The sequence below is a fragment of the Hippopotamus amphibius genome, chromosome 4 (genome assembly GCF_030028045.1).
Source record: "Hippopotamus amphibius kiboko isolate mHipAmp2 chromosome 4, mHipAmp2.hap2, whole genome shotgun sequence".
Taxonomy (NCBI): Eukaryota; Metazoa; Chordata; class Mammalia; order Artiodactyla; family Hippopotamidae; genus Hippopotamus; species Hippopotamus amphibius.
The window spans coordinates 173,824,274-173,849,248 of record NC_080189.1 but is presented as its reverse complement, the minus strand read 5'-3'; the positions used below and the strand labels follow the sequence as shown (position 1 = coordinate 173,849,248).

The 24,975-nt window shown below is 47.4% G+C and overlaps 1 protein-coding gene and 1 long non-coding RNA gene across 6 annotated transcripts in view; both read right to left on the bottom strand.

Moving 5' to 3' along the window:
• Window positions 1–24,975, bottom strand: part of TDP1 (tyrosyl-DNA phosphodiesterase 1) — a 74,779-nt gene that overhangs the window by 13,583 nt on the left and 36,221 nt on the right. For all 5 annotated transcript variants that reach the window (XM_057732427.1, XM_057732428.1, XM_057732429.1 and 2 more), the window contains one exon: window positions 5,108–5,210. In XM_057732427.1, coding sequence (XP_057588410.1) covers window positions 5,108–5,210 — 103 coding nt within the window. The remainder of the gene's footprint in view (window positions 1–5,107; window positions 5,211–24,975) is intronic.
• LOC130851740 (uncharacterized) lies at window positions 18,730–23,356 on the bottom strand. Its single transcript, XR_009053264.1, has 3 exons — window positions 19,997–23,356; window positions 19,266–19,329; window positions 18,730–18,758 (listed from the first exon to the last, which is right to left on the bottom strand). It is a non-coding gene; the product is annotated as an uncharacterized LOC130851740 (long non-coding RNA).

The following is a 24,975-nucleotide window of genomic DNA, read 5'->3' as shown; positions in this document are numbered from 1 at the left end:
AGACTTATCAGCTTCCAGATCAATCCCAGAAGTTTCAAATGACATTGTTATTATGAATGGGAAGTACTGACCCTCCAGCCCTGCACACGGCCATTGCTTCCTGAGTGACAGGTGCCTGTGATGGCCGTGCGAAAGGAGAGCTGCCAGGTTCCTTCTGGGTGACCACCTCTGCAGCACTCGAGACTGACGTTCTGGGCACAAAGCCTGACAGTCTGCATTGCTGGCCTCGAGTCAGCGCTGGGGAACACAAAGATCGGGATGACCCACTCATGAAGGACAAAAGTGGCAATTCTGGCTGCTGATAAAGTCAGAAACGTGGGCATTCTGGACACGGAGTTCTGCCTAAGGGCCACGAAGGTGGGGTGATCTCAAAAAACTGGACTCTGGATGACGTCCAGTCAGAACAATGACTGCAAAACTGGGTGCTGAGAAAGTCTTTGGCAAACGTGTTGCTAAACGTATTAAAAGGCCTATCCTGATACCAAAGAAAAAAATCACAAAGAAACCCAAAGAAAGCAATCACACTGGGCCTCATTTCACAACAAACTGCCTTATTGTAACTATTTTAAGATTAGGGCCAATACAGAAAATTTTAAGACATTAAATGAATACACAGGGATTGGCATTTGTAAGTGAGGCAACAGACTCCTGTGAGTGAGAGCAAGTTTGAGTGTTTGTGCACAGGCTTTAGTTTCTACAGAACAGCCACAGGAAAGGCCCCGGGTCTTGAAGGCTGTGGGATGCAGAGGAGGGGCACCTGGAGAGATGTTAGAGGCAGGTGGGGTTGGAGACTTTGGGGAAGGAGGTGTCATTCCTAATACAGAGTAAGGCTGTTGAGAAGGGTGGTGTGATGCTTCACTTTACGTGTCAACTTGACGGGGCCACAGGATACCCAGATAACCGGTTAAACAACGCTCTGGGAGTCTCTGAGGATGTTTCTACGAGAGATTAACACGTGAACCAGCGGCCTGAGGAAAGATGACCCCTGCTCCTCAACAACGTGGGCAGGTATCACCCAGCCAGCAGGGGGACTGAGTGCAACAAAAAGGCTGAGGACGAGCTGCTTGGCTGGGACATCTGTCTTCTCCTACACTTGCGACTGGGACGGGTAGCACGGGCTCCTGGTTCTCAAGCCTTCAGACTCGGGCTGGCCCACACCACCGGCCCTCCTGGTCTCCCGCTCGCAGAGGGCAGAGCTTGGGACTTCTTGGGCTCCAGACTTGTGTGAGCCAACTCCTCACAGGAAGTCTCTTTCTGTGCGTATTTACGTATACCCTACTGGTTCTGTTTCTCCGGAGAACCCTAACAGGGCGGGCCCAGCTCAGAAGGAGAGGCCGTCGCTCTGCGTGGCTGGAACACGAAAGGCCAGGAGGGAGAGGGAAGAGGTCAGACCCGAGCAGCCAGGAGTCAGGCCACAAGGCGGAAAGCAGGCCATGCTACGTAAGACGTCACAGGATTTGTGGTGGGTGCGCCACACGGTCCGATTCGCGGTCTACAGAGGTTCTGGCAGCCGGGGGCTATGGGCGGCGGCCCGGGAAGGGGGCCGGGAGGCAGGCCTGGATGTGGTGGCAGCAGGGATGGCTGGAAGGGACAGATTACCAAGCAGTATTAGGAGTTAGAGATGATAGGGCTTGGTGATTAAACAGGCAGGGAGAATGAGGAGGAGTCGGGATGACTTCCTACGCCCTGAGCCCGGACGGTGGGGTGAAGGCTAAGAGAAACTCATCCAGAATCAGAATTTTATAACACTATGGATTAAGGTAATGATTTTGATGCTATCTGCAAGGCCCTTCTCCTCAAGTACCTTTGAATCATATATATTACACTATAATCCTAATGGGAGATAAGTTTTATACATCCAAATTCTCTGAAAATTGGCCTGATGAGACCACTAACCCTGCTTAAGAAACGGGCGGTTTCCCACGACGCGCGTGGGACACGGTCCACTCCGGTGCCTCCTGCTTGCCGACCCCCTCAGAACAGCACTCCAGCCTCACGGCCCAGGCCCACCCGCAGCCCTGTCTAGGCACATGGAGCCGGCTGCTGTTTCTCAAACATAACACGCACTGTTCCCTCTGGCTGGGAGCCTCATCTCCCGAGGGTGGGCTGAGGCCACATTCATTTTTCAAGACCCAGGCCAAGTGCCATCTCAACGAAGCCTTCTCCCAAGTCCCGCAGGCAGACTGCTCGCCCCCTCTTCTCAGTCCTTATATTTTGGACGCCCCACAGCTCTTATCACCTACTGTGATAACTCGTGTCTGTTTCCTTAATTTATCCATGAGCTTCCCAAGAACAAAGACTCTATTTCTTCTTCCTTGTGTTCCCAGGAGGAACCAAAGAGGAGGCGGGAGGTGCTCGTGGAGCTGACTGTACAAGACCTCATCCCAGGCAGCCAGAATGTCCGGGGATGAGACTGGGATGCACTCTTGAGGAGGGACAGCTGCTCCTTCACAAGCTAAGTCTCATCCTGCGCTCCTACAGCCTCAGCAAGATGGCTAAGGACCTCCCGGCATAGATCTTTGGGTTGCCCTCAAGGTCAAAACCATAAATGTTAATTCTGTGGGGACCAAACAAAGGTCTACTGCTTCTCCAGAAGCTCCACATAACAGTCAATGACACAGATGAGACACAGTAGCTTAAGGACAAAGTCTCCTGTGTTGTAAATTCCCCTTTCATTGCTTCCTGCAGATAAAACACACATCAACCCACTTACGGGTGAAACCCTCTGGCAGTAAGTTCCTACCTCTTGGGTGGCTTCCTAGCTCACAACAACCCCCCTTTCCTGGAAACAGGACCCTCCTGGTGGACGGGGGTTGGGAAGGAGAGAGGCATGGAGGGCGCACCCAAGCTTGCGCAGTGACTGTAAACGCAGAACCCCCAGCAACAGGGCCGGGAAGCCGCGTGGGGGAGTCAGAGCAGGGGCGGCAGCGTGGAGAGCCCCCCTGCCGCCCGGGTCCCAGAGCTGGCCAGCCCATCCCCAGCCCATCCCTCTCACATCTCGGCTGTTCCTCCCTTCCTTCGATTCCATGACAACGCCCCCTTCTGTGGGCCTCTGTCCGCTCAAGCTGGTGTCTGTAAAACGCACCTAAAAGAACTCGGATATCCACTTTGAGCCCTCTGGGTTCTGCTCACTCGGGCCAGGTGCCCTCTTTGCGCGGCTGAGCACCCAGCTCGCACCTGCGACATCTCTCAAATAAGGCATCTGCTTCACCTCTATGATCTCACCCAACGCGACCGTTAGCTCCTCGGGAGGCAAGGTCAAATACTTGTGTACTGTCCACACGCCTCATCTGAGCACCGTGCCCAAGCCATTCACGACTCCCTCACGCGCGTGACAACCCGCCCAGATGGGAAGAAGTCTGATGATGGCAAGACAGCGGCAGCGTGTGGGTCCCCGTCGGGGCCGTGGAGGAAGCCCGCTGTGAAGCACTGCTCCCACGTGAGCCGCGTGCGGAGAGGCTCCAAGGATCCGCCTGCGGAAGCATCCCCTGCCTCCGTCTGTCGGTTACGCGGTGCCCCTGCTGAGGGCCTTGTGAACGTGCTGGCACAGCACAGGATGGGGGGGGGGGGGTCCATTTTTTAATATTCGTGCCTGATGGTCTTTATAAATAACGAAATCTCTACTTTACCTAGAATGCGCTGTAGGGGGGCTCGCTCTTATTCCAAAAGTATAGGAATACTAGCCCAGTCTAGGGTCATCTGGGGATTCTAAATGATTACGCCCATTCTTCCTCTAACGTACAGACGGAAGGACATCAGAGGTAAAAATTAGCAGCTCAGAAGCGTTGCCAGGTCCTGGAAGTGCGGCATACTTCTTTCCTATTATTCATGATGAGGGATCAGGTCAGAACAGTTAGAAATGACTAGAATTTTGCAAATGCTGACACCCAAAGCCAAACAAGAGGGACACGGAATTTATTCCATTACTTAAGTTATTATGGGGCGATAATTCTAGCCGGAGGTCAACGCTACAACCACTATAATCGCACCATGTGGCTATTATCACCCGAGTGCTGAGCGTTTACTGTCTCCCATGATGCAGCTGGAAGGTCACAGGAGGGTCAGTTAGAGGCGGCGGCTTGAGGGCCGGATCCACTCAGCGGTGGACCCTCAGGGAAGTCACCTCCTTGTCTATGGAAACCATCTACTGATGGGGCTGGGGAGGTGGCGGTTTTTAGCTACAGGCAGCATTAGGATCTGCTGCGTGACTCTGCAGGAAAGAACAGGAAGTGCTAGAATCTTAGGTCCTGCCCTCAGGAGAGGCCTATGAGAGCTCTCTAGTGAAACTCTCCGAGACAGAGAAAACGTGCGCTCAGCTCGCCTCGAGACGGTGCCCACGTGTCACAGGGCCCGGATGTCAGTCTCAGGACAAGCACACAGCACTCCCCTGGCTAAGTCTTCTGGTCCAGTCCAAGGGGTTTGCCATGGGGCTGCATCACGTGTGCGTTTACCACAGACTCAACTATAGCAAGTGGCAAAAAAGAAAAAGGGCACCGAGAGAGACGGCTTCCAACGTGGTGCCCTCCCAGGGGGCTTCCCAGTGAGTCTGATAACACGTCCTTTGCGACCCCTGAACTCTGTCTCTAGCAGATGCTGTGAGTTTCCCTGCCTCCCTGTCTCAGGCCATTTGCCCCCACAAGGCTGCTCTTCCTGCTCCTCTCCGCTGACCGAGAATCCTCAACATCCTTCCTCGCCTCCCCCCAGGCCCTCCGGCTTCTGAAGGCGGCCTCCAGTCACCCCACCCTAGGGCAAGTCTCCCACTTGGCGGACTCATCCCTTTGGTGACTTGTCACTTACCACCTGGTAGTAAATCTTCAAGTCCTGGTTCACAAGATTTATGTAAAGATTGTTATTAACTTTACCCAAAGCAATACGTTTGGTCACTAATCAGGTACAATCCTTGAGAGCAGTGATCCCACCGCACTCAGAACAGTGATCGGTGAATAAATTCATCGGCTCAAGCATGCGGTTGGGAGCACGGGCTCCGGGTCAGTGCACGAGCTCTGCGACCTCCTGACCTTGGGCAGGTCATCGAGACTAAAGAAGAGAACACAAACCCCCAAGTCCTTTCACTCATGACCAATCAGGTGGTCAAGTGTGCACTTACAAATGCTGATGGGAGGAAAAGGACACCGAGCTCGTAGGAGCGGACCATCAGCTGGGTGCCGTTCTTCTCTAGCGCTCCCCAGGCGGCCTTGGACAGGTTGGCGCTGCAGGGACAAGGACAGGGAGAGGGTTGACTCAGTGAGGCGTTTCTGCGTGTGGCAAACTCCCACAGCTGCGAGAGCCGTGATGACGTCCATTCAGCTTCTGGCAGAGTCGCGCATTTGGGGAAATGGAATGTAAATCCTGCTGTGCTGTAATCCTCAAGATTTATCCAGCTACTAATTAGAGATGGCTTCACCCTCATTTGCGTTTTCCCCTGAGGGCAGCTATTAAAATAATTATCCTTCCTTACAAAGATGTTTCTCCCCCTTGTCCGAACTCCCTTTCCTTTTCACCACCCTGCTGTAGCCCTAGCCAGAATGTCTGGTTTTGCTTTTTCTTAGGTGTTACTTTTATATTCAACAATGTCAACAAAGTGCAAATCAAAACCACAGTGAGATATCACCTCACACCTGTCAATGGCTATCATCAAAAAGACCACAAATAACAAATGTTGGTGAGGATATGGAGAAAAGGGAACCTTGGTGCAGTGTTGGTGGGAACGTAAACTGATGCAGTCACTATGGAAACAGTATGGTGGTTCCTCAAAAACCAAGAAATTGACCTACCATATGATCCAGCAATCCCACTCCTGGGTATATATTCTAAGAAAATAAAAACACTAATTTGAAAAGAGACATGCACCCCCAAGTACACAGCAGCGTTATTTATAATAGCCAAGATATGGAAGTAACCTAAGTGCCCATCACAGATGAATGGATAAAGAAGACATAGGGTGTATATGTGTACACAGACACACACACACACACCCACCATACAATGGAATTTTTTTTTTTTTTTGGCTGCACCACATGGCTTGTGGGATCTTAGTTCCCCAACCAGGGATCGAACTAGGTCCTCAGTAATGAAAGTGCAGAGTCCTAACCATTGGACCACCAGGGAATTCCCTATACAATGGACTCTTACTCATGAAAAATGAAAACTTGCCATTTGCAACAACGTGGATGGACGTGGAGGGTATTATGCTTATGAAGTCATACAAAGAAAAATACTGTATATTACCACATATACATGGAGTCTAAAAAATAAAACAAATGACTAAATATAACAAAACAGAAACAGACTCACAGATATAGAGAACAAACTAGCGGTTACAGTGGGGAGAAAAAAGGAGGCAAGACAGAAGTAGGGGATTAAGAGGTACCAGCTACTAGGTATAAAATAGGCTACAAGGATATATTTTATGGCACAGAGAATAGAGCCAATTTTTTTATAGTAACTATAAATGGAGTATAATCTATAAAAATATTGAATCACTATTACATTATACACCCGAAATTAATATTACAAATCAACTATACGGTAATTAAAAAAAAAAAAGCTATGTCAACAGAATCTTAGAATAGTATCTTAAGCGTCACATTCCCTTTTTCTGCCTTTGTTTTTGGCCAGGGAGTGATAATTTCTACTTTCAATCAAAAGAAAGCTCCAAGGGCACTAGATTGGTATTTGTATCTAAAAAGAAACAATGCCTTTAGAATCATGTTTCATGTGGACAAAGTTGTGGATACAGCTGAAAATCACAGCATGCAGCAGGAGGAAGGCGCCTTGGACCTGACCGGAGGGGAGGTGCCAGGACGCAAGCAAGGCGCTCAGGAGAGGAGATGAATAAGCTGTGAGGTGTCTTCAGAAACTCTACCTGCAGCAAATCAGGCTGAAAGCTCTCACCCATCCATTCATTAGTGCAAACCCACTGGAAACATTTTTTTCAATTAGGATCATCCAAATTCTATTTCCCTTTTAGAATGGAGCATGAGACCTCAGCTATTCAGACCCTTAAAGCCTGACTCTGTGGATAATAGAATGTTTAAAGATTCATTCACTGGGGCATCAAGCACTCTCCTGAGCCAGGGGCTGGGACTGCTGTCGTGAGAACTGGAGTCAAGGAGAAACAGGCATCAGTACGGGGAAAAGAACCATCTCTGTTCAGGGTCCTGTGGGAACAGGTAAGGAGGAATACAGAAATCAGCTAAGGAAGCTTTTTTGTTTTTTTAAAGCCTCATTTTCTTCTTTTTTTAAATAAATTTATTTTACTAGTTTATTGGCTGTGTTGGGTCTTCGTTGCTGCACACAGGCTTTCTCTAGTTGTGGCAAGCAGGGGCTAGTCTTCATTGTGCTGCATGGGCTCCTCATTGCAGTGGCTTCTGTTGTTGCAGAGCACCAGCTCTAGCATGTGGGCTTCAGTAGTTGCGGCACATGGGCTCAGTAGTTGTGGCTCACGGGCCCTAGAGGCTCAATAGTTGTGGCACATGGGCTTAGTTGCTCTGCAGCATGTGGGATCTTCCCGGACCAGGGCTTGAACGCGTGTCCCCTGCATTGGCAGGCAGATTCTTAACCACTGCGCCACCTAGGAAGCCCCCAGCTAAGGAAGCCCTTAAAGCAATGAAGGTATAACTTCAAAAACTAAAGTGTATTCGCAGACCTCCCTGCCTTCTTAAGTGGACCACACTGAGGACAGGGGACCTTTCTTTGATGCCCAAGAACCACCATCGTGAACATCACCACCTGTGATGTGTCACAAAGACATAAAACTCAGAGGAAGTGGGAAGTTGACGATAGTGATATTATGACTCTAGGAAAAAAAAATGTTTTCTTAAAAGCCCAAGATGACAGCTTGCTTTTATTTCTCTTGCCTCTTAGTAACATAAAGTGACCACCTGGGCAGAGACACAGGTTTAATGGCTAAAGCAACCAGTGAGCGTGAGCTGGAAGCCGTCTGCCTATGAATACTTTTCCAGCTTTCTAGATTATCGCCTCCTGGCAACTCCCTCAGCCCATCGGCAGAGCATCACAGGCAAAAGGCATTTTCTGGAAGGCTTATTCTCACTCTTCCCTCACTAGTCACATTTTCCTCAACATCCCAAGCTCTGAGGGCTTATTCCAAGGTAAAGATCAATGGAGACCATGAGGACGTCTCTTTAGATGGTTTCCTCCAAGGCTCCTTTGTATTTGGCTTCTAACAGAATTCTAAGCATCTGGAACCTTAAAGTCTATCTTAAATAATGAGAGCCTAAAAAGTCTCTTCCAGGCTGTCTAGGTGATAAGTTTATACTCCTTGAAATAGCATCTCTGCTACTTCTTTACACTCCGAATATACTTGGGATCACTGGTACCCAAGGCAGCCAGGACATGGGGTATATATTTGTAGACCCTGACCCCCCTGCTGCAGGTGTGGATGGTGTGGATGGGAACCTGCCAGTGTCCGGCAGAGGCGCGGGTGTCTTTCTCAGGCACAGGGGCAACACAGGGCTGCTTACGATAAGCTCTTTTGCCCCCAAAATGCCAAAAGAGTTCTAGCTTCTTGTCTTCTCCGTTCAGGACCCATGTCCACTGCCTGTCCTGGCTTCTTGCTGTGGCCACTGCTGCCCCTCAGGCTGGGTTCTCCACATCTCTTCTGTCTCCAGCTGGCCTGAGCTACTTCTCCCTCCAGTGCTGCACTTTAATTCTGGGTACTGGATGTGCTTCTTCACTGAAGAGGGTTGGGGTCTGAATTGACTTTGCATCCTTGGGGTATTGAACTCTGTAACTTGGAGAACTTTGGAGGCTAGAATTCTGGATGTCCCATGTTGTACTCTCCATCAGAAACTCTGCCCAAGCCACTAAGAAAGTTGGCACCAGGGGGATGGAGGTGTGTGTTGGTCACAGATTAACTAGAGAAGCAGAACCACTTTGGAGGGTGTGTGTGTATGTGTGTGAAATATACAACATATATAATTTACAGGAATTTGACATCAGGTAAGTAGCAATCGGAGCCAGTAACATGGTCTCTGTAATGTTGTTATCTTTGCCCTGATGCTGCTGCTTGAAGTCTGCAGGGCGGGCAGAAGCCAAGGAGGATGAATACACAATGGAGAACAAGCTGGAACCACAAGCAACAAGCTGAAGCCACACATACAGACTCAAACCATGTCCTTTCGTGCTGCCTCTGGCATTGAGGATGGGGTGTCCTGCGGAAGCTGGGCCCTTCACCGCAGAGCTAAACGCACACACCTGGCGAGGCCCAGGGTTACAGGAGCTGCAGCAGGACCCAGGGGAGGACAGGCAGACGCAGAAGGTGAGCCAGCCCAAGGTGACAACAGTGGGGGTTATCGCAGTGAGCTGTAGCTTCACACCTGCTCTCTAAATCCTCAAAAGAATCGCGTCTGAGGCCCATCCTCACTGGAAACAGACAAGAAAAGGGACTGCAAAACGTGGTTCAGCCCAGGCAAACTGACACACTACAAAGCCTCCACGGGGTGGGATATTTTCCCCCCGAGACCCAGCTAAGCTGACCAATGGAGTTATCCAACTGGGCAGTTTACGGGCCTCTTAATGACCAGGAACTCAGCTGCGGTCAATTCTCTGCCACAGCCCGCAAAGCATGGCTGTAATCAGAGATCTGCTCTCAGCCCACAATATTGGAATTTCGTCCCACAGTTTAAAGCTTTAAGAGTAAATTTAAACTAATAATGTATAACAGAGACTTCCTAAAAGAAAGCTCAGCAAAGCACAGGAGTGTCATGTAAGGGACTCAGAGAAGAAAGGAAGGCCAGTGTTGAGAACAGCACCCTGGACCCCAAATCAGGAGGGAGGGTATTGCCCCAAAAGACCCGAAGGCACTCCTCTCCCTCTCAGGCCTTAGCTTCTTGTCTCTAGAATGAGGGGTTTCAGCCAATGAGGCCCAAAATCCCTTTCTAGACAACAATCGACAGTGACTAGAGACGTCCACGCTCACCTCTAACTACATCAATCAGTCCACCTATTTACTCCAACCATGAAGATAAAATCCAAGATAATGTATTGGGAAAACAGCCACATGAGAAAGGAGAAGGGAGCAAAGAAGGTCATTTCTGGGTCGACCCTGCCACGTGCATCTAAAAGCCTAACATCTGGTAACAGCAGCAGCAATGTCCGCCACCTCCAACCCCAGCCTGAGCACCAAAGCAGCTGATGGAGTACTTTTAAGATTCCGCTGGAAGGCGTCCGAGTCCCTGAGGATGGCTGCTGCTTTGGGAAACGTGCCTGCTGATATAACATTTCTTTCATTGTTGGTACTTAATCTTGGCAGCAGCTGCCCGGAGCGCAGAGATGCCTGACATCTCTGCTTTTAGCCACACATCCCAGGGATGGGGGTTGGGGAGCAGATGCTTTCACAGACAGATGCAATAGCAGAATGGTGACAGAGGATGTGAGAAAGGATGGAAGACTGAGCAGCTGGGGTGACGAGGAGGGAAAATGACTAACTCTGGCTCGTGCTGCTGTCACCCCATCCTCAAACCCCACAGCCGTGTGCCTGTCTCACACACACACAAACACACACTGACACCGAGAGTCACCTTCCGCTTTGCATTTGCTGTAGGTTTTCCTGTACTGGGCTTGGGCTCTGTTTCTTTTTATGTACTGGAAAACATTTTCGGTAGGAACATGGAAAGATATTCTCACTGTGAAGGATGTGAGTTGTATCTAGGTATACGCAAGGATAGAATCTTTCATTTTGATGGATTCTCTCAAATTTCTCTCTAAAACTATGTCTTAATTCTGTGAATTATCCACTTTTAAATTGTCATTTTTCTTTTTAAATTTTTAAAAAAATTTTAAAAAGATTATTTATTTGGCTGTGCTAGGTCTTGGTTGTGGCATGTGGGATCTAGCTCCCTGACCAGGGATCAAACCTGGGACCCCTGCATTGGGAGTGCAGAGTTTTACCCAAGGGACCACCAGGGAAATCCCTGTCCTTTTTTATTGATTTACAGTGTGCATTAGTTTCTTGCTGCTGCTCTAACAAACTGCCACAAATTCAGTGACTTAAAACAACACAGACCTTTGGTCTTACACTTCTGGAGGTCGGAGTCTGGGTGGGTCTTGCTGCACTAAAACAAGGTGTTGGCAGCTTCCCCTGCTTCCTCTCAAACCCTCTGTTTGTCTGCCTTCCATGCAAATAATATTCTTAACTGCCAAACCCCATGGGTTTTTTTTTAATTAATTAATTTATTGGCTGCACTGGGTCTTCATTGTTGCACGGGCTTTCTCTAGTTACGGTGAGCGGGGGGCTACTCTTCATTGTGGTGCACGGGCTCCCTGTTGCGGTGGCTTCTCTTGTGGAGCACAGGCTCTAGGTGTGCAGGTTTCAGTAGTTGCGGCATATGGGCTCACCAGTTGTGGCTCATGGGCTCTAGAGCGCAGACTCAATAGTTGTGGCTCATGGGCTCAGTTGCTCCACGGCATGTGGGATCTTCCTGGAGCAGGGATCGAACCTGTGTCCCCTGCACTGACATGCGGATTCTTAACCACTGCACCACCTAGGAAGTCCCCCACATGGGCCTTTTATACTCCTTACTCTTCTAGACCAGACCCCCGTCGTTCTCAACCTGGGGGAGGGGGGTGACTGTGCCCCTAGGGGACAGCAATGTCTGGGAACATTTTCTAGAGGCCAGGGACGCTGCTAGACACCCAGTGATGCACAGGACGGCTCCGGAACAACGAACAACCTGGCCCCAGACGTCAGGAGTGCTTCTGCGGCTGAGCATCTGCTCTGGACATCTCGCTGCGCTGATGTGGTTTTCTCCTCTGCCTCTGACTTCCCTGGCTTTCTCTCCGCTTGACTGTTCTGGTTCTCTCCCAGCTCTCTGATTCTGCTTCTCTCATATCTTCTGCTCTTTCCACCCCGAACGGTACCCTCTAAATTTATGCTCTACCCTGGGCTCACCTACTCTCTTCTCTTCCTCGGGGACGTCTCCCCTCACCAGCTGCAACTGTTACTTTAACGGATCGACTCTCAGACCTGTCCAGCTTTGACTGCTCACCAAATTCCCAAACGGGCCACTCCAACCGCAAGCTGGATTTTTTCCAGTGGGATATCACATGGTCACCCCACACCCAACACTCCAAAAACCGAAAACTATGAGCGCGCCTTCCCCTCTGAAAACCAGCTTTCTTTTGAATTCGCGTCTGTCCACAATCTCAGTCAGGCTCAGAAATCTCAGGCACTTTGGACTTGTTGGCTCCACAGACAACTATGTACAGCCAGATATCAAGCTTTTTTTTTTAAACCCCTTGTAACATTCTCTATTTCCAAGAAGACCTCCCTCGTTCAGTCCTTCCCATCCCTGACTTTAGATGCAAACGGACTGCCCTGTCTCTGGTTCCTCACTCTCTGTCTTCCTCCAGTGGCTCTCTAAGTATCAATGCATCCTTTCTCAAGCATATACAATGCAAGTGTACTGGATAGCCTGGTGTTCAGGAACCTCCACAGTCTGACCAAGTTTATGCTCTGCAATCTCATTTCGCATCACGCCTTTTCATGATTCCTCTACCCTTAACTGAATTGATTTACGGACCGCCTCCACATCTTTGCAAACATCATTTCCTTGTCCATGATGCCTTCTACCCTACCCACTCCTGTGGATAACTGAGCCCTTTCCTCCTCCACAAACTCCAGCTCTTTCAAGAAGCTGTTGATGGCTATTCCAGCCCACAGACGTCTCCCAGCACCAAATCCTAGAGATGTTAGGCAGGCGAGAAACATCTAATTACTTCAAGAAAAGAGACTAATACACAAAGGCTTAGAAGACAATTTATCAAGACTATTTTGTTCACTGTGGCTAGAGAATTAAAAACTTTTAAACCACAAAATCTAGAGAAAAAGTCTAATTGTTGACAATTAAGCTTTGGATAAGTGGGTATGAGCAGAATCTGAGCTTGCACGTATTTCAATCACAATTAGAGCCAACACTGCTCATCTTCAAGTTCCATACCTGTAAAGTATGGTTATGCACCTGCCTCATAAAGGTGACGTGCAGATTCTATCAGATAAGGTGTGTAAAGTCCCAGGAATGTACATGATGCTTAATAGATGCTACCTATTACCATCATCAATACTTGGCTAAATTTATGGGAGGGTGTCTCTGGTCAATCTCTCTGCTGTGACTCACCAAGCAATGGAATTCTCCAGAAGGCAGGTCCACTCAGGCCTCCTAATCCTAGAAGGTTATAGTGGTAGATGGGTCCAAAAATTATTCATCAGATTGCTTCACTGATTTAATAATCCTACCACAAGTCCCTGAGGCAGAGATACAGTGAGCTTCTATTTCATTTTGTAAAGGCTGTCCAGAGGATTTTGGTCTCCTTGATACGGATATATGTCCCCCCATTTTCAATATGGATATGAGTGATAAAGTGCCAGGAACTTAAAAGCATGGTTAAAATTAAACTAATCCTGCAGATGTCCATCAATCTTGTCAGATTAAGTACCAAAAAAAGGACACATCACATCAGCTGCATTTTGGGGACGCGTATCTGATTTATAGATGCAATGTGTTAACAAAGAAATGCCAGCAGGAAAAGAAAAATGAAAATGATTATGACCCACGTTTTTCCGCAGATAAGCAAGAGCACTGCACCGGAAGAAATAAGATACTTGTGTAAGGGCTTTTGCAAGTTATGATCCTGACAGACCAAAGAGACTGAGAAATCTACTGGCAACCTCACTTTGTTTCTCAGTCACAGGCATATTATGACCCCCTTTCTAATCTGGATTCGGAAGGCTAGCTTTCATTTCACAGCACAGTCCAGCCGAGCGGTCAACTTCGTCTGTAAAAGGATCCATCTCTCTTTGATCCCACAAATCGAATTACATGGGCTTTAGAAGCCTTCACATCAGCATCCGGAATCCAAAATGACAGAAAAATACCATCAAGCGGGATCAAAAGTTGCTTTTCAAATTTCAGGTCAAAATTGGTGTTTAGAACATCATACCAAAGAATTTCAGTGTGTATTTAATAGTAACCAATGTGATAACCCAAAACTGTTTGCTATTTCATTTTCTACTGAAAAGTTCCATTATTTTGGTCCATCTCCTACGGTGGAAAGGCAAAACAAGGACTTGAAAAGAGCAACAGATTCATAAGGTTTGAGTTTGGGTTTTAGTCAGCTGTTACCTTGCGGTTACATCCTTTGGGCACCAATTTCTTTGTCTATAATATGGGTTTAACACCATCTGTTCACTTCACTGAACATTATAATAAGGAATGAATAAAATAATCTAGGTGAGCGTGCTTAGGAAATTGTAAAGCATGGCACAAAGGTAACATGTGGAAAGTATATAATACTTTGAACAGATCCATGAAATTTTGTTAGAATAGGCTCTGGGAGGTTATCTGTTGTAATATTTTTTTAAGTTTTTTTTTTTCCTAAACCTGGAGAGTCCTTTGTTCAAAGGAAACATTTAAAGCAGGACAGCAGGCCCTTAAAGTGGTTTCCAGAACCCTTAGGGCTCCAAGGAACATAGCACAAAACCACCGATGTAGCCCAGCCCCTGGTTTCCAATGTGGGAAAATAGTTCAGAGAATAGAAGGAGCTGGCGAGAAGCAAGGGCGTGGCTGCAGGCAGCGGACTGTTTATACATCCAGGGAGCACTGAAAGGTCCAATGACTAGCCAGTATCTGGTCAATTTATCTCAGAGACCTTGAAAGGCTTTCTGAAGAAGATCCCACCCCTGGTTCCCCCAACAAAGTCTATGAAGGCAGGCACCTTGCCTTTGCTTCCCTGGGTCCCAAAGTGGCGCAGCCCCTGGGAGCTGTCTTTTGGGACCCTCACAGCCAATAGCACCAAGCACTGATGCTGCAGAGCCAAAGTGTGGTTTCCACTAAGACCTTCCGAGACAGCGTGGGGGGCAGCCTCCTCGGGCAAGTGACCAGCTCCATGAGCTTTGCCAGCGTCTGTTAACTCCCCCAGAGAGTTCACAGCTCTGCAGGTAACCCAGTTCCTCCAGCTGCCTCCCGCCCTGCTCTTATCAGCCTGTTCCTCCAGATTCTTCAGTAAGAAGGTCTCTATGTGAACACCCCCTGCTTTTCCCTTCTGTGGCCACCTTTATAGTCCTGTGTCTGGAACTTTGCAGCGGTCTCTCAGTAGTTTTTTGTGCCCCCATGCTTTTTTTCCTCTGTTCTATCCCATAAACCAATTTCAGAAAGAGTACATGATTTGGAAGAAAGAGCTCTTCAAATCCCGCTTCAACCATTTCCTTGAAGAGCAGCCTCAGCTCTGCACCCGTTTCTACATTCATAAAATACCTGCTCCATTTAGATCTCACAGGGCATGGGCTGCCATTATCATGAAAACGTACATCCATTATAAAGCCTCCAACATGACAGGCATTACCAGTAACATTAGCAAAAAAAACCACTGTTGGTCATCCTACTCCCTTGTTCAAAGGCATTCAGGGCTCCTCACCTGAAAAGCCTCCAGTCCTCTGCCCGTCATTCCAGAGCCGCAAGCCCGGCCCCACCACTGTTCGGGCTGCTCCCCCCACCCTCTGCACAGCTCTCTGTGCCAGCCCAGGCCATGTCCCCCTCCCGCAGCCCACCCTGCCTCAGGACTTCAAGTACATGATTTCTTTTACCTAATGTATCCACTTTGGCCTATCAAACACAAGATGTACCACGTCCCAAAGCTTCGCCTAGTTACTTTTTGCAGAAGTGATCTCTCTCTTCTGTGAACCACTTCCTCCCCCTTTTTGCCACCCTGGATGCCCTTAACTTAAGTATAAATTGTGAACTCCCCTGAACACACACACACACACACGCATGTGTGCACACACCTACCTACATCCTGATCAAGCTCCCGGTAGATGGGCAGACCTAGCGATCACTAACCCAAGCTCGGGGACGTCTGCAGGCCCACAGGCCCAGCATGATATGAGGAACAGGTACTGAATGTGCATCTGCGAAGGCAGAGTAGATGAGTAAGAGAATGAATGATAAGGGACTTCACAGCAATGTGGGACAAAAGGAACACCCAGAAGATCCTGGCTCTGGGCGGCATGAACCACAATGCAATGTGGCTGAGTTTGGTATGAACAGAGTGGATGGGCAGAAGCCACAGGAATCAGGCACTCGAGAAGCCTATCAGGTGCCCGGATGTGGACTAGTAAGTGGGAACTGACGACCAAGATGAAGAGGTGTTTTAAGAGAGCCTTGGGGACTTTCCTGGTGGCGCAGTGGTCAAGAATCTGCCTGCCAATGTAGGGGACACGGGTTCGAGTCCTGGTCCAGGAAGATCCCACGTGCTGTGGAGCAACTAAGCCTGTGTGCCACAACGACTGAGCCTGTGCTCTAGAGCCTGCGAGCCACAACTACTGAGTCTGTGTGCCACAACTACTGAAGCCTACACAGCTAGAGCCTGTGTTCTGCAACAAGAGAAGCCACCACAGTGAGAAGTCCGCACACCACAACTAAGGGTAGCACCTGCTCGCCACAACTAAAGCCCGTGCGCAGCAATAAAAACCCAAAGCAGCCCTAAATAAATAAATAAATAAATAAATAAATAAAATAATTTAAGATAGCCTTGAAGCTTTAAGCACTGGACCCTACCAAAGCCTGGCACAGACAAGATGCTCAATGGACTAACAGAGGCAGGACACACAAAGGCCAGGAAAATGCAGCATCAGGCCACTCACAGCCAGCCACACTGCCACCTGAGCTTGTGCAGCAGGGGCCACAAATGACAGCTATGCCAGAAACCAAAACCTTCACGGGGGGAGGGAGGCAAAGCTATGGCAAAGCAACAGGTAGGAAGTCAGGGTATTTTTGGCAAAGGGCAGGGAGAGAAGAGTCAGGGAAAGGCCTGGTGCTGCAGGGTGTTAGTGGAGAGGAGGCAAGATCTGACAAGCTGCTCTTTAGGAAAGGGCTGAGGTGAGTTTTTGAGCTGTGTGTCCCCTCCAGAGCCTTAGCCCGAAGTGCTGACCCCAAAGCAGATGGCAACAGGGCTATAGGAACTATCATACAAGCCCCTCATGGGCACGGACCATGCCTGTCTTGTTCATCACCCATCACCAAAGCCTAGAGTGTTGGGCACACAGGCATGAAACATTCACACTAGACTCTTTTTTGAATCCTAGCTCTACCACTTGGCCGACGGGGCCTCCTGGGGCGCCTTATTTAAGGTCTCTGTGCTTTAGTTTCCATATCTCTAAAATGCAGATGATAGTACCAGCTCTCAGCTGGGAGCAGGAAATGGGTCAGCACGTAGCGAGCACCACACAAGAATGTGTTATTATTGGTGAGGCGTCTCCTTTGGAGGCCGATTCCTGGCGAGGGACTCCCAGACAGCACCTCATCATCTGTAGCCACAGGTACAGCTTGTCACGAGCAACGCCAACATACGAAGGGTCCAGAGGCCCTGTGTTGGGGGTCTCAAGCTTTCTCCCATCAGGGATAACGCTTCAAGAGACTTGCTTCCCACGACCATGAAAAGGGGCATGTGCTGACCTTGACCTACTTCCACCAGAGTGCAAGAAAGTGAGGGACCTTGAATCATCTCTAAGCTATAAAGGAAGCTATCTGCACACTTTCGTACTCATAACCATTATCTGTAACAAAGTACTTGAGGGATACCAACTAATCCCAGTACCTTGAAGCCCTACTGCCAGGCAACCAAGTCTACTCCAATGACATTTACGAATATTTTTCTGTGTGATCCAATTTGATTTTTACCAAAAAGCTCAGATAAAGGAAGAAAGAGACTATTTGTTTCAGAATCAAAGGAACAGACATAAGAGAGGCATTGCACAGCTATGTGGAAAAGCAGAGGAGGGTAGAGTGTCCTTTATGTTTCCTCAAAAAGCCACAGTGGTTTTGTAGTCAAGCACTTGTCTTGTTTTCCCCTAAAGTGGCAGCACCAACATTTCTACTCATCCTGACCATCCTGCAATGCCTGTTGGTTGCTAGGCAACTGTAACAGGGATCGTTTTCTGCCCACCCACAATGAACAGCTTTCGTAATTGTTCTCACTGGCTTTGCCAATTACTCCTGGCACTATCTTCTCAGCCAAGGCTGCTTCTTCAAGCTCATCTTCTTGCCTGCTTGGTCCCGTGGTAAAATTTAAACACTGTATTTGTCATTATGTTCCAGTAATTTCCATAACACGCTGCCCATCAAACACAGGATGATTTCACAGTAGGATCAAGAACTATAAACAGCTTTCCATAAAAGTAACCAGACAAAAAGCCAGACAATATAACATTCTAATAAGTTCAAGCTTAAAGTGTTAGTTTTAAGTTTCTTTGAACATATTCTTCTGGCTGAATATACTTGTCTTGATTATACAGAATAATTTTGACCAGTTTTTAACTTAACCACACTGAGTTGAGAAAAGGCTACACCTATGGAAAGTCTTTAGGTTGCATATTACACATCCATATGTCACATAAACAAAACAGATAAAGTCTTGATAAGCTTTCTTGACTCTCTAGGGGCCTAATGAATATGACCTTAATAATAATATGTGGTTGTCAGTAGCTGGTAAAAATCAAGCAGTTAACTAACACTTAATACATCATACAGTTTAATGGGTAACCTCCACATTTATTTCTTATTATCCTCCCCTGAGCATTCCGTAAGTGAGAAAAAGGCCCAGATTAGCAATGACTTTCCCAAAATTTGAGTGGCAAGGCTAGCACGTGGCAACCCTGAATTAGGACACGGATCTTTGGACTTTACCTCAGAGCCATCTCCTCCATAGTATGGTGGCTGATTGGATGACGTCATCATCTGAGGTACCTGAGTTTGAAAGGGCTGATGGGGTTAAAGCTAAGAAACTAGCAGTAGTGGTCTGAGGTTGAGCAGGATGGCTGGGGTACAGGAGTGGGAAGACATACCCTTGGCCTATGATGTGTGGATATGATCTATTTGAACAAAAGAGTTCTGAAAAGGGCTCTGATTCAAACATGCATAGGTCCCTAACCATATGCTGGGCACAGTGTTAGATGCTGAGGGTAAAGATGAGTATGGCCTGGCACCAGCTCTCAAGCAGCTCATGATAAACTGAAGCCAAGGTACACCCAAAGAACCAACAAGGAAGATGTAAAAGGACCAGGCAAAAACACAAAGGAAAAACAATGAATCATGTCTGCTGAGCTAGAAGAAGTTGCAAAGGGGGAGATTTGAGACCACACTTAAGGATAAGCTTAAGTGTCCTGGACAGTACAGAAAGGAAAACATACTTAAAACCTGAGAAGCAGTCAGAAAATGAACAGTACTGTAGTTAGATTAAGAGGGATACCATACACTCATTCAAAATTTCCTGAGCCACTGCAGACCAGGTACTGTACTAGGCGCTATATTTAGTGGTCTGAAAGAAAACACAGAGGTTACACAAAATTACCAAGTGTCAGGAAGAGCATTTTCATAGGGAAAAAAATATGGGAATTACGATCTCATTTTCTCTTAGAGTAGACCAAAAACTTCTAACGTAGACAAGTCCAATCACACGGAAACTTCATTAAAGACAGTTTTACTGCAGATTTAGGTCATGTGGGAGCTCTATACTAAAACATAACCCAGGATCTATAAAAAATGTTTTCAGTCAGAACCCCCTTCGCAACATATCATGAAAAAGAGGAAATGAAAACCTTGTGATTTTTGTGTATTTAAAAGGATAAATAAAACAAAAGATGCAAACTATATTAAGGCTAGCATTTTTACAAGATTCCAGTCCCTGATCTTCAAGTCAGTTTCCACATTTGAGAAATGTCAACTGGGTAAAACCAAGTCCCTGTGACCAGGAAGCCAACGTCCTCTACTTGTGATCGGCAGGGAAACGACCAGTGGTCATTACGCACACGCTATAGGAATGTGTGAAGCACACTTCTAAAATGATGAGGGTTTTTGTTTTTGGAAATTAGATCTTTTAGGATCCTACTTATCTTTTATAAGACAGACATTATCATTATTTTCAACAACTCTACACACCCTAGTGAATGTGGTTCTCCAAAACAATTGTGCTGCAGGGTTATTACCTCATTCCAACAAAGCTGCCTTCTTTGGCTCCAAGTAATGCTAGAACTTCACTTTTCAAACAGTCTCTGGAGCCTGAGGTTCAGTCTTCTGAGTGTGTTCAAGGGGCGTTTCCCTTAACCATGGAAAATAAACCTCAGTTTTAAAAATAGGAAGAAATTATTTCAAGTCAAGACTAGAGAATAAGATGGATGAATCAAGCTGGGTAATGAATACCAATGAGGCCAGTGGAGGGCAGAACTGGAAGACGGCCCCCAAGACCCTGTCCCCGGTGTATAGGTGTACATATTTAGTATACTCACCCCCCCACCCCCGGAGTGTCAGCAAAAATTGTAAATATGATGGGATTTCATTCCCATGATTAGGTCACTAATCCCTTGACTTTGAAGTTAATCAAAAGGTTTTGGATAGTGCTGGTGGGCCTGACCTAATCAGGTGACGTCTAACAGGAGGAACTGGGTCCTTCCTGAGGAGAGAGAGTCACTTGTTGATTCTGAAGAAGCAAACAGCTATGCCGTGAACTATCCATGGAGAAGACCACTTGGATGGTACCAGAGGCAGCACTTTGAGCTGAGAATGGCCCACAGCTCACAGCCACCAAGAAAGCAGAAACCTCAGTCTTACAGCCACAGGCAACTGAATTCTGCCAACAACCAGGGAGTCTGGAAGAAGACCCTGAGCCTTAGGGCAGGTCGTAGCCCTGGTCAACACTTTGATCCAGTGCGTGGACCAGCCAAACCATGTCCAGACTCCTGATCCACAGAAACTGCACAATAATAAATCTGCATTGTTTTCAGCCACTTAGTTTATAGTAACTTATTACAAAGCAACAAAAACCTTACACAAGGCCCAGAACAGAAGCATGTCTGTTAAGAAACAATACTTGTTATTGTGCCATGTAAACTCATTTTGAAGGAACTGAGTGGCAAAAGGATGTGAGCAGTGGCAGTATTCTTCGTAAAATACTGTGTTTCAAAAGGTGACCACCCTGAAGGGCAACACTGCTTTGGATGTGCAAATCCGGCTTATTAAAAAAAAAAAAAAAGCCTCATTTTTAGGTTAGAGTCAAAATTCACATTGCTTAACACCCATCTTGCTTATTACTATTATAATTCTTTTCTGGGAAATTTGTAAAAAGTACTTATTCTTTCCAAACATGAACATTAACTTGGTGTGGTAATAACAGATCAAAGTAGTAAGGTGTCAAAAGAAAAAAAAAGGGGGGGGGAGTTAAATGTATGCAGCTTTTGATATATTTATCTTTTGCTAAAATCTATTCTTAAAACATAATACACCTGCCACTTTGTGGATGGATTTGCTGGCATGATCATTTCATTTGGGCTAGAATCCACGGTTCTCTCTACAACCCCACCTCATCACTCTAAAGTAGGAAAATGCATTAAAGAACAGTTAACACTATAAAGAGTGCTGAATTTATTCTCAAAGATGACAGTACCACCCACCAGGAGAGAAAATCTAGGGGGCGTTTAGAAAGGCATGGGCATCTGGGTGGCTTTCACGGTGAAGTAGCGGTTAGTATGTGAGGGCCAGGTCACTAAACACCCTAGAATGCACAGGACAATCCAGCACAACAAAGGATTATCTTGACCAAAACGCCAGCCACTGCTCTGACCTCCCTGGCCCTCCCACCCCACTCACTCCAGCAGCACCCACTTTGCTTCTCCAATGCAAACCAGCATATTCCCAACTATGCTTTGTTGCCCAGAATGCTTTCCCCCAGCTCTCCATCCACATGGCTCCCTTGCTTCTTTCAGGTCTCTGCTTACATGCCACGTGTCTGTGAGGCCTTCTCTGACCATCCTATTTATTTAATCAGCAGCCTCCCCTCCTGACCCAGGGACAGCACCGTGCCTGAGGATGTGCTTGGGTTCCCGGGCGCTTATTGACCCTCTCTGAGCTTCAGTTCTCCCATCTGTAAAGGGCACTAGCAGCACTGCTGTAGGACTGTTATGAGGATTACATGAGAGTATGTGTGGGTATGGACTGTGCTTTTAGAAGAATGCCTGAAACTTGGCGTAAGCACTACATGTTACCTCTGAAAATCTAAAAGAAACCTAAACCAACTTGGAAATTAAGCTATTAGCTAACTCATTATAGTTAATGGCAAAACTTAATTTTGTTAATTCATTAGGTCACAAAAGTTGACCTAAGCTAACATGAGGCTACTTGTAACATCCCTAAGGATGTTAATATGAGGGTGAGTCAAAAATTATCCGCACTCTGGCTGTACAACTTACAGAAGTGTTACTATAACCAGAGCGTGGATAAATTTTGACTCACCCTTGTAGATGGTACATGTATCATATTTTCTAAGCTCCAAATACTGAACTACATCTTGTCTCAAGGATTTTGAGGAAAGGACTGTACACCTAAATTATTCTTCTCCTTTATTTTTCTCTATAGCAATTATCACCATTTGATACATATAAATAAACTTGGTTTCTGTGTGATTCTCACCAGCTGAAGTCAAGGATTACGTTTTATTATTGTACCCCCTGCACCTACAAAAGTGCCTGCTACACAGCTGGTGCTCAATAAATACATGTCGAAATGAATGGTTAAATTTCATGATGTCCAAAATACAACGTACAACATTTCTTAGGTAGAAGGAAGATTAGTTCACGGAGGATGGTGACCAGTTACTTGTCCTTTAACTCGGAGGGAAGGCTTGGATGCAATTCATCTGTGTGGCAGCGGAACACCTGGCAAGTGTGCTGTTGAGTCCCTATACGTTCCTCCCCTCCCAGCCACCAACCTTCTGCCCCACTCTTCCCTGACCACCCACAGAGGCTGCGGGTGTCAACGATCAGGTCTAAAGAGAACTACAAAATATACTATGTGCACATCGACCTCCTGAGTGCAACGCCACCAACAAACAATTTCATTTGACCTTCCCATGGTAATACATAACCTAATCAAACTGACTATTCTCCCACCAAAACCAGTTTCATTTCCTGACTTCTCCATTGATGACACTGGCCACCCCATCTCCCTACCAGCCACATCCCAGGGCTCGCCTTTGAAGCATCTCCCTCAGTCAATTACGCACCAAGTCTAGGCAGTGCGTTCACGGGTGCAGCCTCCATCCTGGCTTTCGTTTGCCTTCTTGTTACAAATCTGTGCTGAGCGCCCCTCCACGCCAGGCACCGGGGGCTGCTGAACAAGACACACATGGACTTGGCTCGGAGGTGAGAGCGGAAGCCAGTAATCACACAAGCAACCACACTGAAAGGGAAACAACACTGACTGTGCAAGAAGCCCAGGGCGTATGGACACCCTGCCTGGAACAGGGCCGTGTCTGGGCAGGGCAATGGCTAAAATAAGTAATATGTGTACCATGAGTTGTTGGATCGATGGACAACAGGCGGCGGAGGAAGCACGGAGAGTCTCAGTGACGTTTAAGTGAGAACTGAAAATCAGTGAAGGCCTTGCTGGGTGAAAATCTACTTATTGCAGAATGGTCAGAAAAGCGTTACACTGCAATTACATATCACATGTACAACCAGCTGTTTGATAAAACCTCTTCGGTCCTAATGTAAATTCCACCAGAGTAGGAACCTCTCATTCTAATAGGTGGAGTGGGTGACATGGAGTGGCCCCACTACACTATTACTAGTAACCCTTGTATTAAGATTTTGCTGGGAGCGCCCTAGTGGCCTAGTGGTTAGGATTCTGGGCTTTCACTGCCATGGCCTTGGTTCAGTCCCTGGCTGGGGAACTGAGATCCCACAAGCTGTGTGGTGTGGCCAGGAAAAAAAAAAAAGATTGTACTCTTCCACTTCTAGTTTTCTCATTATACTTTACCAGTGAATTTATCGCTTTGAACTTAAAGATTAACTCCTCTGCCTGTGGATCAAGTCACCAAGCGTGGCACCTCACACCCTCGTGGCTGCTGTCCGGATGAGGCGTCTGAGGTCCAGAGCGGTCAAGAAACTTGTTCACGGCGAGACTTGTCCTGGAGGAGACATCATCTCATCCAGTACCATCAGACAGTGTAAAGTTCATGCTCTCTCCTCTCCACAAGATGAGACAGAACAGTGAGCTCCCAAGGTGGCTCATGCAGAAGTGCTCACAAGATCTGCACAAAGGAGAGACCAGTGGAGGCTGGCAAAGCCTCCCTGAGGAGAGGAGGCCAGACCTGAGCACAAATCTGATGAGATGAGCAGCAATCGGAGAGGCGGAGGGAAGGGACAAAGGCATCAGGAGAGGGGACTCCACAGGCTGCTGCAGGATGACTTCAGGGGCAGTGGAGGCCAGCCCGGCTGCTGCTGGCAGTTCCTGCCATGAAGCACAGGAGGAGCAAGGTGGAAACAGGGTGGCCAGGGTCTGAATGCCAACCGAGGACCCTGGACTTCAGTTTACAGGAAGTGGGCAAGGATTCTGAACATGGGATGATGAGGAAGACCTGTGTCTCTGAAAGACGAATAGTCATGGACCATGAGGACAGGTGGCCTGGGAAGGGGATGACCCATGAGATGGGACAGCAGACAGTCATTTCACAAGTCTGGAGCTTAGAAAAGGAAAGTTTAAGACATCTGAAGGACGAATAGGCTCTGATAGATATCTCAAAAGGATCCACATGCCCACCTCAAGATACAGTTGATCTCTTCCTATTGAAACGATTTCTGCGCCTGGCTTCTGACATCTCCGAGATTGTGAGCATCTCAAAGGCACTACGTAAATCTTCTCATTGTTTTATCCTGAGTGCCCAGCACACAGAGGAGGAAGGACCTCGGTAAATGTTCCCAGGAAGGAAGAGCACATGAGGACAGCCAGGCTTCAAGTCTGATGAGAGGGGGTCAGGTGCCACTTGGGCAAAGAGGGATGATGGGAAAGGAATCTCCTTCTAGACAGATGAGCTCGGTTTGGGATGTTCTGACTTTGAGATAAGGTGGCAAACAAAAGAGAAAGAGTTACTAACAGATGTCACTTATACTTGGGATCTACACCTTCCCTGGTG